General features: G+C 39.5%; 3 protein-coding genes across 5 annotated transcripts in view; 2 read left to right on the top strand and 1 right to left on the bottom strand.

Annotated features, from left to right (window-relative positions):
• Nucleotides 1–423: 423 nt before the first annotated feature.
• On the top strand, nucleotides 424–3,767 carry akirin2 (akirin 2). The gene is made up of 5 exons (XM_020604030.1): nucleotides 424–968; nucleotides 1,492–1,626; nucleotides 2,441–2,590; nucleotides 2,676–2,747; nucleotides 3,140–3,767. Exons 1-5 carry the CDS (start codon nucleotides 797–799, stop codon nucleotides 3,148–3,150), a joined length of 540 nt encoding a protein of 179 aa, XP_020459686.1. The 5' UTR covers nucleotides 424–796; the 3' UTR covers nucleotides 3,151–3,767.
• A 775-nt stretch (nucleotides 3,768–4,542) lies between these two features.
• Nucleotides 4,543–15,906, top strand: rars2 (arginyl-tRNA synthetase 2, mitochondrial). 3 transcript variants are annotated; one of them, XM_020604011.1, is made up of 20 exons: nucleotides 4,543–4,727; nucleotides 5,565–5,638; nucleotides 5,736–5,838; nucleotides 6,549–6,632; nucleotides 6,758–6,858; nucleotides 6,950–7,005; nucleotides 7,311–7,394; nucleotides 7,501–7,577; nucleotides 7,831–7,989; nucleotides 8,111–8,217; nucleotides 8,942–9,032; nucleotides 9,280–9,342; nucleotides 10,243–10,319; nucleotides 10,908–11,032; nucleotides 11,345–11,412; nucleotides 11,556–11,665; nucleotides 12,279–12,374; nucleotides 12,489–12,563; nucleotides 12,700–12,763; nucleotides 15,396–15,906. In XM_020604011.1, the coding sequence occupies exons 1-20, from the start codon at nucleotides 4,686–4,688 to the stop codon at nucleotides 15,480–15,482; spliced, it is 1,743 nt and encodes a 580-aa protein (XP_020459667.1). In that variant the 5' UTR covers nucleotides 4,543–4,685; the 3' UTR covers nucleotides 15,483–15,906. The 3 variants fall into 3 exon arrangements, with proteins under 3 accessions (XP_020459667.1, XP_020459666.1, XP_020459668.1); XM_020604010.1 differs by having other exon boundaries at nucleotides 4,544–4,727; nucleotides 8,939–9,032; XM_020604012.1 differs by lacking the exon at nucleotides 4,543–4,727 and adding an exon at nucleotides 5,244–5,434 and having other exon boundaries at nucleotides 8,939–9,032.
• slc35a1 (solute carrier family 35 member A1) overlaps nucleotides 15,556–18,379 on the bottom strand; it is a 6,912-nt gene continuing 4,088 nt past the window's right edge. The window contains 5 exon segments of the mRNA XM_020604014.1: nucleotides 15,556–16,142; nucleotides 16,820–16,954; nucleotides 17,040–17,216; nucleotides 18,179–18,245; nucleotides 18,319–18,379. The exon segment at nucleotides 18,319–18,379 is cut by the window's right edge and continues 2 nt beyond it. Coding sequence (XP_020459670.1) covers nucleotides 16,009–16,142; nucleotides 16,820–16,954; nucleotides 17,040–17,216; nucleotides 18,179–18,245; nucleotides 18,319–18,379 — 574 coding nt within the window. The 3' untranslated portion in view covers nucleotides 15,556–16,008.

Raw genomic sequence — 18,379 nt, 5'->3', positions numbered from 1 at the left:
AAATATCTCATATCGGCTTAATTCTCCTTTATAGATGCATTTAAGCAAGCTAGTCGCCTGTGGCCTGTTGATATTAATCATATTAGAAGACAGTTAATATGGCAAATCAGTAACGTTATTTTCTCAAATAAATCCTAGTAGATCTTCGTAAATGTAGTAATTCTTGTATAAAGTGCAATTGTTCTTTTTCGTCTAAAACAAACTGTAAAATACTATTGAGTCTTTGAATAATTATACAAAAAAGCCTCCTATTTTTATGCTAGTTTATGTGAATCTAAAACTTCTCTGTGGTTCGGGGGATTTGTTAGCAAGCAAAACAATTTTGAAAAAAAGGATATTTTCTGCATTTCTGGGAAATGTAGTGTTCAAGCTTATATAATAAAAGGCGCGAGAGGCACCAAAAACTACAAGTACCAGTATGAGAGCATATTCTTGCGCATGCCCATATTCACAATATCGAAAGAAAAACTGGTAAGCTACTCTGAGCCGTTGCAGTAGGACTTATGCGGGGAAATCTCTAATCATCTGGCTTTTATACAACGTTTAACTTATGTAATTTAATTTACTTTGTTTCGGTATACATTGGTTAAATTCAGGGCTACGACATTTGCCAACACAAGGCAACGGGGAAGGAACAAAGTGCTTATTTTTCTGAAACCCGGAATCGCTACTGTCGTTCGACCGAGCTACGGTTAGCTAGCATTAGCAGCCCGGACAGGGGCCCAAGTCAGCGACATTCCCAGAAAACGAGGTATTTAGGATTTTCTGATCTAGAATTTTATAAACATTCAGCGAGATGGCTTGTGGAGCTACACTGAAAAGAACTCTGGAGTTCGATCCGCTCATGAGCCCGGCTTCCCCTAAAAGGAGGAGGTGCGCCCCCATCATGTCTCCGGTCTCTTCACCACAGAAGTATCTACGTATGGAGCCCTCGCCTTTCGGTGAAGTGTCGACAAGACTCACCACAGGTAGAACTTTAATACCACATGTCACATGTAAACGTAACCCCAGTTCAAGAGTGTTAAAACCAGTCCTGAATATAAACTGAGCTACGTTACCTTTTAACCTGTGTGTACCTGTATCAGTCCCGTCGGTCGACAACTCCACACGCGATGTGCCAAGTTAAACGAGTGTTGTTGTGCTGCCTGTCCATTATTACATATCGTCGTTGATGTGATTCTTTGTTGCCCATTTGTGTGTATGGCTCTTTCATTTCTGTAGTATTTGCCGGTTTGGGGAAGTGTGGAAATAAGAGGAAACGTTGCTGTAGGGTAAATAATGGATGGATGTTGTGCTGTTTGCAGAATTTGGTGCTCACTGCATGACAGATTGACTTGGTGAATGAATAAAGTCGTCATGTGCATTGATAAATCAGCAAGGCAACAAATATTCAGATGTGTGAACTGTGCAACATCTTTGTCTCCATACAATTTCACCATCTGTCTGAACATATCAGTTACATAATGAAGCAAACGTTTTTCTGTGTTTCAGAACAAATTTTACACAACATCAAACAGGAGTACAAGAGGCTGCAGAAACGACGACACTTGGACAGTGCTTTCCAGCAGGCAGATGGCTGCTGTCCTGCGGACCTGCAGAACATTCACAGTGGATCTGTCCTGACAGGTATCAATGACACATTTTAATAAGGATATTGTGTAGTTTTTACAAATCCATCAAGCTCCTATTTGATCTCAGAATGAACTGAACTGCTGTTGTATCAAACAAGGGTCTGCAACCACAACCCTCAGGAATGCAGTGTATATAATAATCATACCACAGATATTTTACAAAATTAGATAATTAAAATATGGACAACCCATTTACATGAAGTTAGGCTAACTTAATTGAACTACGCTGACCTGCTGTAGCCTAGTGAGCTGCAGAGGCGACTGTCACTAGGTTTCTCATGGCCGTTATAATTTAGATCTGGAAGTTGAACCTGTGCTGTGCTGCCACATTGGAGACTGGACTTTACAGGTCCACTTCAGCCACAGTTTTGAAGTTGGAGAAAATTTCTCTTGGGAAGTGATTAGATGTTTCTCTGAACATGGGATTTCCCAATTCTGAAGCACTCACTTCCCCAGGTGGAATCGGCTGCATGTGCTCCTCCTACACCCTTCTGTGACCTGTAGACGCAGACACACTGAGTGGCCTCCAGTCCATGGCTCTTCAGCGAGCTGTCAGCTCCCAGATAACGAGATTGTCCTTTGTCAAAATGACAAACAGCCTTTGGATTTCCCTGTCCTTATTAACAAAACATCTGTCTGACGGAAAATATTTGGTTAACATAACCTCCAAACTCGGTTCAAGTAGAACAAAATCTGCCTTTTCAGTATTGACCTGAAGTGTGAAATTTGTGTGACTGACCAAGCCTAGTAGTCTACAATCTATAAAGCCATTTATTTTATATTAATTATGATTCTGACTATCCTGACAGGTATGTCCTCAGGTGCCTCATCACCCACCAGGAAAGAGCAGCCTTTATTTTCTCTCAGACAGGTTGGGATGATCTGTGAAAGACTACTGAAAGAGCGAGAAGACAAAATCCGTGAAGAATATGAGGAGATACTGACAACAAAGCTTGCAGGTGTGATTTTTAAATAATGGTATAGAAAACAATTTGTAGTGAGTAACCCATATTAAGTACCAATAAATATTTATTCTTCCAACAGAACAATATGATGCATTCGTCAAGTTCACACATGATCAGCTGATGCGAAGGTTTGGAGAGCAGCCTGCTAGCTGTGAGTATATTTATTCCTGTCAAACATTGTTCATTTTCAGTCTGTATAAAGCTTGTCTCCGTGGCTTTATGTTGTCAGTGGTCAGAATATACCAGAGTTTAGTTAAATCTGACACAGATGTCAGGTGAGTTTATTCCATTTGACATGAGTAGAACTTATATTTACCAAGCTTTGTTTTGAAATGGGATCGTTCAGAAAGAGGCACGCCTGAGCTTTAGTTACATTGAGCTTGCTTAATGGTAGAGGAGGTGGAGAGTCTTTTTTTAGAAGGACTTCAAGCAATCAGGAAAATATTAGAAGAGAGAGAGGTGCAAATTCACACGTTGTTTGTTACTCATCATCTTTTAATGCTATTACTGTTGATATAACTCATTCCTTGGTTCCCTCCACAGATGTATCCTGAGTGTCAGGGAATACCATTTACGGATAATTACTCCCGGGACTAAATCAGTCATGTTGGACTGTTCTTAGCTGTGCCATATCTCCTCTATGTGGACTTGCTGCCTCAGGCATCAGTTAGTGGCATCCACATTTGCTGTGTTTACCAGAGTGAGGAGCTCTTCCTGCCTCCGACATGTTCCTGGGCTCTGTGACTTTTCCAGTGGCCTCTTCACTGCCGTGTCAATGTTTATTGGACTTTGTTCTGATGCCTTTGTAAAAGGTGAACTGTGACCACACACTTGACCTTTTGCCTTTATTTGATTTTATTGTCAGATTTGGCTATTTCAACGAGAGGATGTTAGTTGTGCAGCATTTCTATTGGTACATTTTGAAGAAGGGGACTGGATGTTGATGAGCAGACAAATGGAGGCCGCCTTCAGACTGGATTCCAGGAACAAGCTTATTGGCTTTTAAAGCATTGTTTTTGACTATTGGCCATCACTGCTATAAATTTGTATACACTGTATTTTTTTATTTTTTTGCTTAACTTTTGTTCATTGTTCCAGAATTTCATGATTTTATTTGCTGTATGTATAAAGGGGCTTTGATTTAAGAAAAATGAAGTGTGAATAAAGTGTTTACACAAATGTTTGTTTGCTGTGTTTCCTTCAATTTGCAGTGATTGAGTCAAACAGCAGGTTTAATTAAGTGTTTCATGCATCTATGCTGCCAACTTAGAGCTGTGAAGGTGGACTTTAGTTCTGGAGCTCAAACACGACAAACGGACATCTTAAAATGCACAACAATTTTATTTTATTTTATTTTATTTATTTATTTATTTATTTATTTGGAAACCCTGGTCTCTAGAACCTTTTCGAACCGAAGGTCCCCTTCAAAGGGGACCCTGGGGCTGAACGGAAAATACAGGAATGCTACGCGAGTTGTGATAGCCGACCCCCAACAATGTATACATCAAAATGTTCAGCGAAACCTCGGCTACAACGCCATATAAACCATTTTTCCACACGATAAACACAGCAAAAGCAATAAAGCAACATCTCAGGTCCACTTATCTTACCTTTGATGTTTTTATGAGGAAAAATACGTTTTTCCGACGCAAAAACTACATTTCCTGACTCAAAAGATGGCGTCTGTTTGGAAAATACCATTATTTCCAAGTTAGGGGGGTTCTGGCTGGATAGAAACAGGCTTACATTGGTGCTGGCCAAAAACACCAAACCAGCATACCTGAAATGGTTCAATACCTGCTCATCACTTCAATTGCACATCACTACTCTCCTCTCAGTTCCTTCATGTTCACTTTGCCCTCCCCCAGTCATAGAATATATTCAGCCAGCTGAAATACATCTAAATTAATTATTTTAATTATTATTTTACTGAAAAGTAAAAGGAAAAAGTATCGGTATCGTCAATACTGGCCCTGTATTTACTTGGTATTGGATCGATACCAAATTTTGCGGTATCGCACACCATTATTGTTTTTTGTTATTTGCAATACATTTGAGACTAATTATCATTGGAACTGCTCTGTAGAAAATGGTTTGCTTCTCCAAAGTCTGCTACTTCACAGTAGGGCAGGCAAGTGACTGGATAGTCTTAAGTGTCAATATTAGGAAAATTAATCAGTTGAATATTTTTGTAGCTAAAATACCTGAATGCATTTGTCTTTTTACTTTTTGTCTTCTTGTAGTGGTTTGCTGGTTATACATTTTGTAGCTCTCAAATCTCTTGAGTATATACGTATATGTAAAATTGGGATTTTAAAACGATGTTTGTTTTATTAAGGGGGCAGGGATTATTTCTTTGCACCAAGCAGAATTTATCAGCATTACATTTGGAATCGCATGACCGTTGCCTTTGTTGTCAAGGGAACGCAATTGACATTGAAATTCGATCAAACTACATCCACACAGTGAACATCGTTTGTTGTTTGGGGTTTTTTTTAAACCCCTAATAAATCATAGCTAAAGCCGTTCTTTATACATGAATATTTAATATTACAGAAAAGTGATTGAGGTTTGAATTGCTTTCAGGTGATCACTGCCGGGAGCAGCAGAGAAAATAATCGAACCAACCTTTTCTATTAGATGACGTTGTTGTCAAGTGAGCTTGTGGTTGGACGAGCTGAAAGGAAGCTGTTCGGCTAAGAAGGAAGCACGTTAGTTATGCCAATGTGAACGAATCATGGATACATTTATCTGATTTTTCTTAAAGTTTATAGTTGTCTTGTAGTTACACGTTTAGGAGGTATGGCTTGTTTCTTTCGAAGAAGTATTGCAGCGAAGGTAATAAAGCTGAAAGTCTGGAAAATGAACTGCAACTGTATGCTAATGCTAACATGCTATGACCCTTGAGCAAGTCAAACAGAACCATATTTAATCTGTCCTTAATCTTTAACTTGTGTGTGTTGTCTAGTTAAGTAGGACGCTGCAGCAACCTGAGGATGTCTTTATACCAGCCCTGTCAACAGTTCGAGTATTTAAGAAAGAGTTGAGTATGTTTGTGTTTAAATTAATCTGTCATATGCTCCACTGGTATCTGTCCTCTCCCCTGTTTGTTAAAGAGGCCTGACTATGTATCTTTCAGACAAACTGCAGACTTCAAACTGTCAGTTGGCACATTACGGAGCAATGGGATTTTACCACCCAGTGGAGACATTCAGCTGCAGGCACAAGACTTGGCCTCTCGGGTAAGGTTCGTCATGGAGGAAGCATGAAACAAAGACAACAGGAGAGCTCATTTGTTTGCACAGCTTTATCTGTCATCACATCAACCAACCCTTTTCTTTTCTTACACTACTGTATGTGTGTGCTTTTGTTCCTGGTTCGTGTCTTCGGGGTTGGACTATGGGTCCCTGTGCTCTAATTCAGGACATATTAATGCTACAGTATTAGCCTACCATATTTTATATCATACTGTGCTTCTGACTTCATAGCAACAGTTTGAAGAAAAGATTTCCTGTTTGAACATGGCAGTGCCTACACACACATGTTTTGGTCTACTCAGAGCCCAGAGCTTAACTGCATCCAGCTCCTTTGTGATGACTTGCTGCAAGACTGATTGCAAGCTAGGCCCAAGTCTTCCCATATAAGACGCTGTTACAGCAGCCTATTAATGGCCATGTTTTTGGAATGAGGTGTTTGGTAATCACACATAGGTGCTCTGATGTTTCCCAAAGTTCGAGGTCTTCAATTTATTTATTTAAAAAAAAATTTTGAGCAGCATTCCAACTCTTTGAGTATTTCAGCTCCAGTGTCCACTTTTTCATCTACACAATGTAATTTTGCAGATGCACTCCAAAGGTTCACATAATCCTGAACTGATCAGAAGACAAGCTTGTAAAGTTGACCCATATATAAAGCATTGTTTTAAACTTGTAAACCACACTTTGTGTTTCAGTTGAAGCCAGACAGTGTGGTGGAAGACATCTCTGCTGACTGTGGATTGATCACTTTTAAAGTTAATCGCAAGCTGCTTGTCCAGGTTTGTGAGTGTGTGTGCTTTCCCCAGTGGTAGGAAAAATAAAAGATTTGTGAGTTTTGTCTTTTGCAGTGATGAAGTTTAGACTGCAGCTACGGTGTTAATAGTACCTACTGTATGTCCACTAGAAATTGTTGGAGCCATTTGAAAAGGGGAAGGGTGAGAAATTTGGGTTGAATAGTGAACTTTTTGATACTTTCAAGAGAGGGACAACATTGGTGGAGTACAGGTATGTTTCTTTATCTTGTTATCTAACACTTCCTGTGTCTTCTGCTTATAAATATATGGACAGACAGAATTATTGTGTTTGAATGTTTTAGCTCTCCAAATATTGCCAAAAAATTCCATGCTGGACACTTGCGGTCTACAATTATTGGTGAGTTTTGGCTTAAGTTAATTTAGGAACTGGAGCAAAACAAGTGACAGATTTATTTTTCAACTTTAAAGTATCTGGGATTTATACATTTCTTGGTTGTAATTGTTAAAAAAAAAATTCAAGGGGACCATATCAATTAATGTTTATTAAGGGATGTTTTAAGAATATTAATATTGGCTAATGTACCATTAGCAGACATTTTGAACTCTGACATCAATATCGAGATTAGCCATAAAATCCAGTTTAAAATGTACATTTTGAGTAGTGACAGTAAAGTCAGTCTGCTGCTCAACTCTTGTCTCCAGGTAATTTCATTGCTAACCTAAAGCAGTCTCTTGGAAATCGTGTTATTCGGATGAACTATCTCGGAGACTGGGGTATGCAGTTTGGTAAGTAAATAATGTGTAAAATATTCAACAGGTGTCTTCAAGCTTCATAAATTCCCAAATGCTACAGATGTTATTGACAAAACCAGTTTTCCTTCTTGGCTTGCAGGTTTGCTAGGTGCTGGGTTTGGCCAGTTTGGATGTCAGGAGAAACTGAAACAGAATCCCTTACAGCATTTGTTTGAGGTGAGTTTGTACAATTCAGACAGCCATGCTCTGACCCTAATCAGCCATAGTGTCTGTCATTTTTACAGGTTGAATTGATATTTTCACAAGTGTTAATTGTTTCCTCCCTCCCACCATTAACAATTTTATTTAGTGATTTGTTTTTTTAAAGAGTTGAGAAATTGAGTGGTGTCAGTTTACAGTCTGAAGACCAGGCCATGCTACATTACTGTGGCCGGATTTTGTCTGTAAGTGATATGTTTTTATCTTGCAGGTTTATGTTCAAGTGAACAAGGAAGCAGAGCACAATGAGGATACGAAGCAGGCAGCCAGAGATTTCTTTAGACAGCTGGAGCGCCGTGAGAGCCAGGCTGTGTCATTATGGCAACAGTTCAGAGAGATCACAGTGGACGAGTATCGTCGTGTTTACAAGGTACGACGAGTCAGACAGCATGACAAAAACTTAAAACTCGAAAATACAAACGATGTGAGAACAGAAAATGTCAGCAGCATTTCAGGCATCACTGATGGAGACTGATTTAAATTCTCTCCAGCGGCTAGGGGTCCACTTCGATATTTACTCTGGGGAGTCCTTTCACCAGGATCAAGCCCAGGAGGTGGTGCAGCAGCTGCAGAGCCAAGGCCTGTTGAAAACCTCTGAGTAAGTGACAGTCTGTGACTCTCTTTGATGACTTACTGGTGTGACAGACATAAGTAAAGAATATGGACAAAGATGACTATGATCAATATAATAACGTATCAATGTGTGAGAGGAGATGGTGTTGGGTCTTAGTGATGACCCTTTGGAGGTTTATCACCTTAACTGCAGCTCCACTTGGTTTTATGGACTTTTATAGCAAGTTTCAGCTGATTTGATTCACTCTCGCTGTTCTCCTAGTGTTGTTTCCCGCAGCAGCAACAGACACACAGTTAGCAACTAGCTGGTGAACATAGTGGAGCATTTAGCAGCTAAAGAGCAAGATATTTGCCATCTGGAGTTAGTAGAGACCAAAGACAGAGCTACAAGAGAGTGAATATTGTTTAGGAAAAACAGTGCTGTCACCACTCTAAAGCCTGCAGCTCATATCCATTTTATTATCCACATCCTTTATATACTGTTATATTAACATTCCTCAGCAGGCTCCATTCTTGTATGTTCTGATTCTCTAACCACTGCTCCTCCAAACCCAGCTTCATCTGATCAGCATGAAAGGTCAGGCTACCTACCACCAGGGGGCAGAATCAGCCCACAATCACACTGTCCTTCATGCATTGTGATGAGCCTATGGATCTTTTTCTACTGAATACAGATCGATCAAGAAAATGTTACTGCAGAAACTGAGCCTGCATTGACTGGATTTCATGGGAATGTCTATTCCCAGCAGGGGGACTGGTGTAGTGGATGTCTCCGCTGATGGAGACATGAGCAGCGTATGCACTGTGCTCCGCAGCGATGGCACAACTCTGTACATCACCTTGCAGGAATGATTAAGTAAGACGAGCCTGTTCACAACTGTGTTGACAAAGCTACTGACACAGTTCATGGCCAGACTTTATGCAGTGTCAGTGAAATTGTCAGCCAGCTCATTGTGAGAGGAAAAAGTTCTGAAAACACTGGTCTCAACAGTCAGCTGTGCTGTCATCTATGCAATGAGAAGGTTATTAAAAATTTTAAATATTAATCTTGTGGTAGTAACAGCTTATTATGCATTTTCTGCTTTAAAGGGATATCGCTGCAGCTATTGACCGAAAGGAGAAGTACAATTTTGATGAGATGATTTATGTGGTAAGAACACTCACGCTCACCACTGTTAACTTGTAGAGTTACATTACTGTCCTTCAAAAACATGATTTAACAGTTGGGGCAAGACACAACAATACAAACCACTAATCTACATGACACACAGCAGCAACAGACATGGGAAAGGCACATTTCGCTGTACTCATAGGTGATGAGTAGATGGAGTTTAATGGTTTTATGCTTAGCTTTTCATTAGATTTATAATGGTTGTGAACACTGCACTCATTTGTAGAGCTGAAACAATTAGACACTTCTTGTTATTGTATATAAGAAACAACTTAATTAGACTTGGATTTTTAATTAAATGGTGTTTAGATTTGCAGTGAGCCCTCCATTAGGCTCCAGTCAATGATTCACACTGACTGATTTGTCAGTCGATTAGTTGTAATTAAAATTATCCCAGTGAGACATGACAGGTTTTTATTACCACTGGAGTGACACCTTTTTTGATTCCGTTTTGTTAAGCCCTGTGGGTGCACCCAGATGAAAGTTCATCAAGTGCATGTCTCCATTTTTGCAGTGCATGCCAACTCGGCACAGGAAACAAACATGCACACTGTTTTGAGTAACATTTTGCCACCTAAACACACAAATGCATTTTGTTTTTAATTGGTTTAACTACAAAATGAAAATCACTGATTTGAATGGGAGGATGACATGAGGCCTGGCATCCTGGTTTATCTGCTTAAACTCTTCTCTCTGTTTATGTGTGAACCCAGTAAATCATAAAAAAAAAATCAGAGTCAAAGATGTTTGTCTCACTGTTCTGTTCAAATGTTGTTCCAGAATTTTACCACCAGTCTTTAAATACGTTTGTTTCCTTTAACACTCTATTTATTGCTTTAGCGTTGCACAACCATTACCCAACTTGTTTTTATTCTTCAGACAGATAAAAGTCAAGCAAATCACTTCTATCAGTTGTTCCAGATCCTGCTCGCTATGGGACATTCTTGGGCTGACAGGTAGTAAGAAAGTCTAACACACCCATGACGTATACAGGTTTATTATTCATAGCTGCCTTTTGAGGTTTGTGGAGTCACTTAAATTTAGCGGTGCATTATGAAAGCAGCACTCAACCCACTGAAGAGTCAGTGCTGGAATGTAACCCAGTGCTGGAATGTAACCCAGTGCATTCACTTATTTACTTTATTTTTGTGTTATTTTATCATATATACATATTACAGATGTTTTATAATATAAGCCCGCAGCCTGTTTTGGGGATTTAAATCGACGGCGCCTCCCCGAAATAAAATGTGTATATCTCCGCACCCACACGGTGTATTTGGTTACTCTTGGTGTCGAGTTTGTGACCTTATTGACAGCATCGTGGACCAATGGCAGTCGAAAAGACCGCACCATAGGGGGAGAGGGGTTTCTGGCCAGCACCAATGTAAACCTGTTTCTATCCAGCCAGAACCCCCCTAACTTAGAAATAATGGTATTTTCCAAACCGACGCCATTTTGTGAGTCAGGAAATGCAGTGTTTGCGTCGGAAAAACTTGGCACGCAATGTCCATGTCTTGACTGAAGCATGTAATTGGTGGTTGCAGGTGTCAGCACGTGCCCTTTGGCCTGGTGCAGGGTATGAAGACCCGGACCGGTGAGGTGGTGTTTCTGGAGGACGTGCTAGACGAAGCTCGGGCCAGCGTGCTCCACAACATGAGCCAATCAAAAAGTAACACCCAGTAGCACATTACGTGGTTATCTGCTAACAAAGAGCGCACATGGCTCAGGGCCGAAAATCCTTTTAGCATGTATCATCAATACAAGAATTTACCCTGGCACGCAATGTCCCAGTTCTCATTAACTGGTACGTGCAATTCAAATACTGTGGCAGTACTTTTTCATGTGCGCTACATGAAATATTTTATCAATATCATTCATTTTCTTAGTAATCAGCAACACCCATTCTTTAATGCAGCAATTACTGTATGTACGATGATAGTAATGAAGGCACCTGGTGGTAATGAATAACATCTTTCCACAGCAACAAAGGAAATGGACGACCCAGGGGGCACCGCAGAGAAAGTGGGAATTAGTGCACTATTAGTCCAGGTACATTACTAGAATTAAATGACACTTTTAAATCTGACTTCCAGGCTCTGCTGTTTAGTCAGATCCTCTACTAACCATTTCATTTCTTGGCAAGTCTGCAAAATGTATTTTTCATTTAATGCTTTCCATTGGCTTTGTTTCAGGATTTCAAAGGTCCCCTGCGGTCAGACTACAAGTTTGACTGGGACAGGATGCTGCAGGCTCAGGGTGACACGGGCGTCTTCCTCCAGTACACACATGCCCGACTGTGCAGGTCTGTATTCGGCTGATGCTGAGAATGGTGCCATGTGTTAACAGGAATTCTTATGGTTTTGTTGTAAGCCAAAGATATTCCCTTTACAGTCACATAAAACTTAGAAAAGCAGCAAATCCTCACACTGGAGAAGCTAGAACCAGAGAATAGTTGATTTTGCTTCATAAATGATTCATAGGTTGATTAATCATTTGGCTATTAACAGTTCATTTTGTGCTACTGGATGCACCGACAACCATCACTGATGTATTTTGATACATCAAGGGTAAAGAATTCCTTAAAACCCAATCATTTTCAAGCAAGTTCTGAAGCGTTGAAATCCCTGCATTATCTCATAATTATTAGAAAATAAAACAAATTCAAGATGCTTATCAAATTATCAAACTTATCAATAAATTGTTAGTTTTGTAGAATAGTCTATTTGGTGATTGTTAGTGATCCTGGCCCAGGAATAAGGCTAAATGTAATCCTTTCCTTGTTTGGCATCGTTGACAGCCAGCGTTCATATGACATTTAACGTCAACAAGTGACAGAGCTCAAGGGTTGGCTAGGAACAGACAAGAGAAATATGGCTTAGACGAGATTCATCCTAATTGTAATGCTGTCCCTGCAGTTTAATTCAAAGGAATGAAGGTGTGGAAGCAGCTACATTTGACCCATCCCTGCTAATTGAGCAGACCAGTATTGCCACCCTGCAGCACCTCCTTCGGTAAGCAAAGTGCTTCATCCTGCATTATGTAAAGTACAAGATAGCGAGAGTCAGTCTTTCTGTAATAGTATTTGCTTGACATTAAATAAATAACTTCCTCTATTGGGTTTATAGCTACGATGAGGCGTTGTACCACTCCGCCCAGGATCTGCAGCCGAAACATCTAGTCAACTTTTTATTGAAACTGTGGTAAGGAACAAGATATTTAGTGCTGATGACTCAGTGTTTACCTGCCTCACAATAGGCAGCTTCTGAACATGGCTGCAGGGGTGGTAATTTAACTGTGTACTCAGGTGCATCCGTTTTCTTCTTTACTCTCTTTCAGCCACTTGATTGCAATAGCACACAGAGAGCTGCCAGTTAAAGGAAGTCCTCAGGATGTTGCACAGGTAGAAACCAAACCTCCTTTCCTTTTAAATTCATCACCATGCAACATTATGCAAACAGGTAAAAATAGTATCAGTAATTAATAAATAAGTTTATTATATACACAGACACACTGGTTGCCCCATTAAGCCTCTGTGGTGACAAACGTTTTCTGCCACAGGTTTGGATTGCATTTTGGTATACAGTACTTTGCTGTGGCACAAAACTAAGTGCTCTTCTTCCAGCACAAAGCTCACAGAATTAATTTAGTTAGCTGTAGTTGGACAAATCTGGTGCCAACTGTTTGTACAGACAGAGGCATTAATTTTACTATGTTTTTGGAGTTTAAGACCATGCTAACAATGGCTTTAAAACTGCACTATTTTAGAAATAATTTCCAAATTTCAGTATAAAATTATTAATAACTTTCATAGCAGAGAAGAATTGGCATCTTAAAGGAGAACTTTGGGGGTTTTTTTTCCTGTTATTTCACCTAAGGTGACACTAAGGTGCTAATTTCACTCCCACTGCCTCCGTTGTAGAGATTCGGGGAAATGAAAAGTCACGTTAACCAGCGCCACCAGGGGCAAATGGTTAGCCTCAGAGTACTCAGAATAAACGTGATTTCAGGTAAATCGTTTTTCACGCCTATCATAAAGAAGGCAGATAGGAAATTTGGGCTGCTGGTCCAGGATAGCCGTTACAGTTAAGGGCATAGGAATATAAATCTGGATCAGTTTATAAAGACACGCCCACATCGGGGGGAAACGATTTTCTCTCCACTGACTTTGTGTTGAATTAAGACACCTCTTTGGTTATTTGGCTTTTTTTTTTGTAAAAATTGTCGGAGATGCTTTCATGCAATACAAAATCAATGTATTGTCCTTTTCTTCTGATGCAGAGATAAGTATGAGAAATGATTTGACTGAAATCTTGTTCATTCTAAGCTCTGAGGCTAACCTTACACCACTTAACGACTTTATTTGCCTGAATCTCTACAAAGAAGGCAGTTGTACCAAAATTAGCACTAGCTAGAGTCGCTGTACCCACTGTCATGGGAAATACAGCAAGATTAAAAAACAATTATACTTTAATGTAGTTACTTCTAATTAGGAGGAAAAGGTCTGAATACAGATGCTAAATTGTAGTTTCGAGGTTCAGATATTGGTATCTGCTTTTCTCGTAGTTATGCGGGGGTTGGAATGCTGCAGAATCTAAATAATTCAGAGACAGTTGAGATTACAGTAGTGCATTACAAAAGTGAGCACTTAATAGCTAATCTGGCATACTTATTAGCATTCCAAAATGTAAACAAACAAGGTAAAAACAGGCCTCAAATTTGCCGCCTACAGTGCAACTGACTATGCACATATAGCAGGAGTTGGGAAGCTTCAGAACCTGCTTGAGAAACATTGGGGTTTTAAGATGTCAGCACATCCAACAGATGCCTACATACAGTATTGTTCAAAATAATAGCAGTACAATGTGACTAACCAGAATAATCCAGGTTTTTAGTATATTTTTTATTGCTACATGGCAAACAAGACCCAGCATTCATGATATGCACGCTCTTAAGGCTGTGCAATTGGGCAATTAGTTGAAAGGGGTGTGTTCAAAAAAATAGCAGTGTCTGCCGTTGACTGTACAAACGTTTTTGTTTCTAGGATTTAGCAATCCTGTGAATCACTAAACTAATATTTAGTTGTATGACCACAGTTTTTTATAATTGGGCAATTTCAACTAATTGCCCAATTGCACAGCCTTAAGAGCGTGCATATCATGAATGCTGGGTCTTGTTTGCCATGTAGCAATAAAAAATATACTAAAAACCTGGATTATTCTGGTTAGTCACATTGTACTGCTATTATTTTGAACAATACTGTAGCAAAATGAACGGTTAATAGCTAATTTGGTGTACTTACTGTTCCAAAACAGACAGCATGCTGTCTGTTGTTAGTCAAAGATTGTTTATGAGGTAAAGAGGCATGACTCTAACACCACTGAATAATTAGTGAACTGAGTATTTCCTTGTTCCAGAACTGTGAGAGCCACAGGGCTGAGCCACCATGAGCATTTGAAATTGACCCTGTACCATCCATCCAAAACAATACGGAATCAAAAATCATCAGCTACAGCTCAGGGGGAAAAAAAGGTCAATTTTTTGACAGACATTGCCATCTTCACTTTTCAGCAAAGCAAAGTATATCCTTCAAAAAATCTGTATCATTAGAAGAGGGTGTGTTTAAAAAAAAAACCCTCCAGTTTTTGGGTGAGTGTTATGAAACAAAAACATTCAGCAAGTTTCAATTTCAAATGCTCACTGCAGTTCAGCTCTGTGATTCATGTATGTAATACTTGAGTCACAGAGCTGGGGCTAAGTGATTCTCCGTCACTCCACCAGAGTGATAAAACTATCTGCTAACAATAAATATTACATATCTTTTTGGTTTTTAACCCAAAGTATTGCCCAATGGGCAAAGAGATACTTTCAGCTGCAGCACAATGTCAACCAGAGCCCAAAATTGGCCATTCGGGACTGCTGTAATAATTACAAGAGCAGGATGGTGAATGCAGTGCGCTGCCATAGCTTGTTGTGAACTGCTTGCAAAAACTGCATTGTTTAAAATTGTTTTCTCTTTTGCTAAATGTCATCAGGCAAGGTTACGACTGTTCAGCGGAGCCTGCTCAGTCCTGGCCAACGGGATGAGGATCCTCGGCATCACGCCGGTTGATAAAATGTGAAACTTGGCAAAGTATATTTTTATCAAGCTTTAAAGTTCATGCACCACTGCAGATGCTGTCTACAGTAACAATGGAGGATTAAACAAGTTTTAATAAAATTACTTTCAAAAACAATGTGACAAGACAAGAATTACTGAACATTTTAAAAAATACTTCATTGGAAGGAGTTAATACTGTGTACAATGGGGAGGGGGCATCAAAATAAGAGTAACAAGTCTTCTTACTAGCTATCGCTGCTTCACCCCCATCAGCTTTCAACAAACGTTTCTTCAATTTATCTAGAGCTCATAATTCTGGCACCAGTGCCATGTGGGTGGTACTAGGCTGGATTGAAAGAGGAGTTCTATGTTAAAGTGGCACAAAAGCTCCCATCCGTGAGATGACCTGAACAGTGTCAACCCACCTGAGAGATCATAAAAAAAAATAATCCCTTCAGTGGGGAGCTCTGTTACATCCCCAGAAAAGGTGGCCCCAAAACAGAACCTGTCCACCAGCAAGAGAGATTTCTCCACTGCAGTTCAGTGACTCACACCGTGCTCGGTTTCCTTATGAATTCCTTCTCTGTGCCTTGCTGGCTCAGCTTGGACGTGTCCGTCTTTGGAAGTCCATACAGGTAGATGGAAACACACACAAGGATGGCTCCAGAGGCAAATGTGATTGCTACACAAGAAGGAAAGAACAGTAAAATGAGACGCTTATAAATTTTTTTTTTTTTTAAAGTTACAAATTTTGAAGGAATTGATTAACTATTCCACAAGTGTATGTATCAAATCAGGACATGAACAGGAGAAGAAATTATTTTACATGTCCTGGAAAATGTTTCCTGCATAGAAGTTGTTTGTATAAGCAACTTGATTTACAGAAGAATTTCCTTGATAAAATTTAAATGCAAAGTATCAATTTATGATCACAGATGTACCACATTACATTATTCTTTGTAGCCTTTGTAGATATACACCGATCAGGCATAACATTATGACCACCTAAATGTGCATTATATTATATACAGAGGTGTCTGTATATTTTTGTCCTGCCCATTGACATACATAAGGGTCCGAATATTAGGAACGCCTCTGAATATAACGTAGTCCAGTACAACACCACCTTTAACTATGAGCTCAATAATAAACATATAATTGAGTTTATACATTTGACAATCTCACCAAAAACACAGATGGTAAGGTGGAAGTGTTGAACTTACTTTAGATTAACATTGATCACAGAAGGCCATTGTCTTTCATACAAAATGTGCAAACACAAGACACACCCTCTCCTGATGAACCAGCTGCACTGTGAAAACATCTAGTTAAACAATAACATATGGATGGGGAACTTACTTATCTGTAGTCCAAACAAGATAACGGATGCCACAGTTGAGACGACAATGGCGGCAGCAGCAGAGAAGCCCTTCATGATGTTGTCTGTGTATTTCACCACCACTGACGTGTACAGACCTCCAACGCTGGCCAGGACTGGTGGCACAAAGAGAGCAATGTCAGCTAAAATACAGTGGGAAAAAGTCCAATAGAAATCCTCCTCAGGTTTAGTTGTACTTACATACAACAAAGCACACCAATGGTGTATAACCAAAAAAGAAGCCTTTTTCCAGGATTTCTTCAGAATCATTCATGTAAACACCGATCAGGGTGACCACGATGCCGGATAGGTACATCTGGATGTTCCTCACCCACAGAGACGTGTCCGAACTCTTTAACACTTTCTCAAAGTACACACCTCAATCAGAAGACAGACACAAAAGTGTGAGGCACAAGTAAATATTCAAATATGTTATTATGCATATCTTAAAAAAAAAAAAAATATATATATATACAGGTGCTGGTCATAAAATTAGAATATCATCAAAAAGTTGATTTATTTCATTAATTCCATTCATATAAAAAGTAAACCTTTCTACCACAACCTTAAGCTCAGTTAACATTAACATCAATAAAAAGTAGAAAAGTATTTTTTGATGCTCAGTGGTATGGAAGTAATTCACTGGATGCCATAAAAGTATCAACGTTCAATACCTGGCACCAAGCACATCACACGTTTACTTGGGTAGTGAATACTGTGCCAGGGTTTGTTTAAATACTGAAAAGTAAACTGCTAAAAAAAATTAAGGGAACACATAATCATCACAGTACAACACCAAGTCAGTTAAACGTCAGGGATATCAATCTGTCCATTTAGGATGCTGAAATGTTTCACCTGATTTTGGTACTAATAAAGTGACAACAGGTGCAACGGAGAGGCAAAAGCAAGACAACCCTCAAAAAGGAAATGGTTTTACATGTGGTGGCCACAGACAGATGCTCTCTCCTTCCTGAGAGATTCATCTCAGGTTTTGTTTTGCCTATGTCCTTGTCACTACTGGTTGCATGAGGCGGTACCTGCAGCCTAATCAGGCTGCAATGGTAGTCTTGTTACTACAAGATGGCACATCCATATGTGCAGTCTCCCCCAGCACATTCTCAAGAGCATGGTTTCAACTGAGCGCTGTTATATCAAATTATACAATGTACTTTAGTAGGTTTTCTACCTGAATTAATTCAGCAAGATCCTATGTGTGATTTACATGTTCCCTTAATTTTTTGACCAGTTTATCCATCTTATGTGTAGCAGTTAAATTGATATAGGGGCAAAAAGCTGAAATCACTACCAGTCATTTCCACAGAATCCAGGGTTAATTTTACCTGCAAATCCAGAGCAAAAGACTGCAATGGCGATGGCAATGAATCCAAGAAGAGGGTTTTGCTGAATCTGTAAACAAAAAAAAATTGACATGGGCCATGTATATTAAATACCACCTGTATCTTAGTTATCCAAACATTACCTGAACTTTAGTGGTCTCTGCGGTCTTCCACTGGACGAGTATAACACCCCCGCAGAGCATG

The sequence above is a fragment of the Monopterus albus genome, unplaced genomic scaffold (assembly GCF_001952655.1).
Source record: "Monopterus albus unplaced genomic scaffold, M_albus_1.0 scaffold63.1, whole genome shotgun sequence".
In the NCBI taxonomy this organism is placed as follows: domain Eukaryota; kingdom Metazoa; phylum Chordata; class Actinopteri; order Synbranchiformes; family Synbranchidae; genus Monopterus; species Monopterus albus.
Note: the sequence above shows the minus strand (reverse complement) of the source record. Positions and strands in the feature narration are given on the sequence as shown.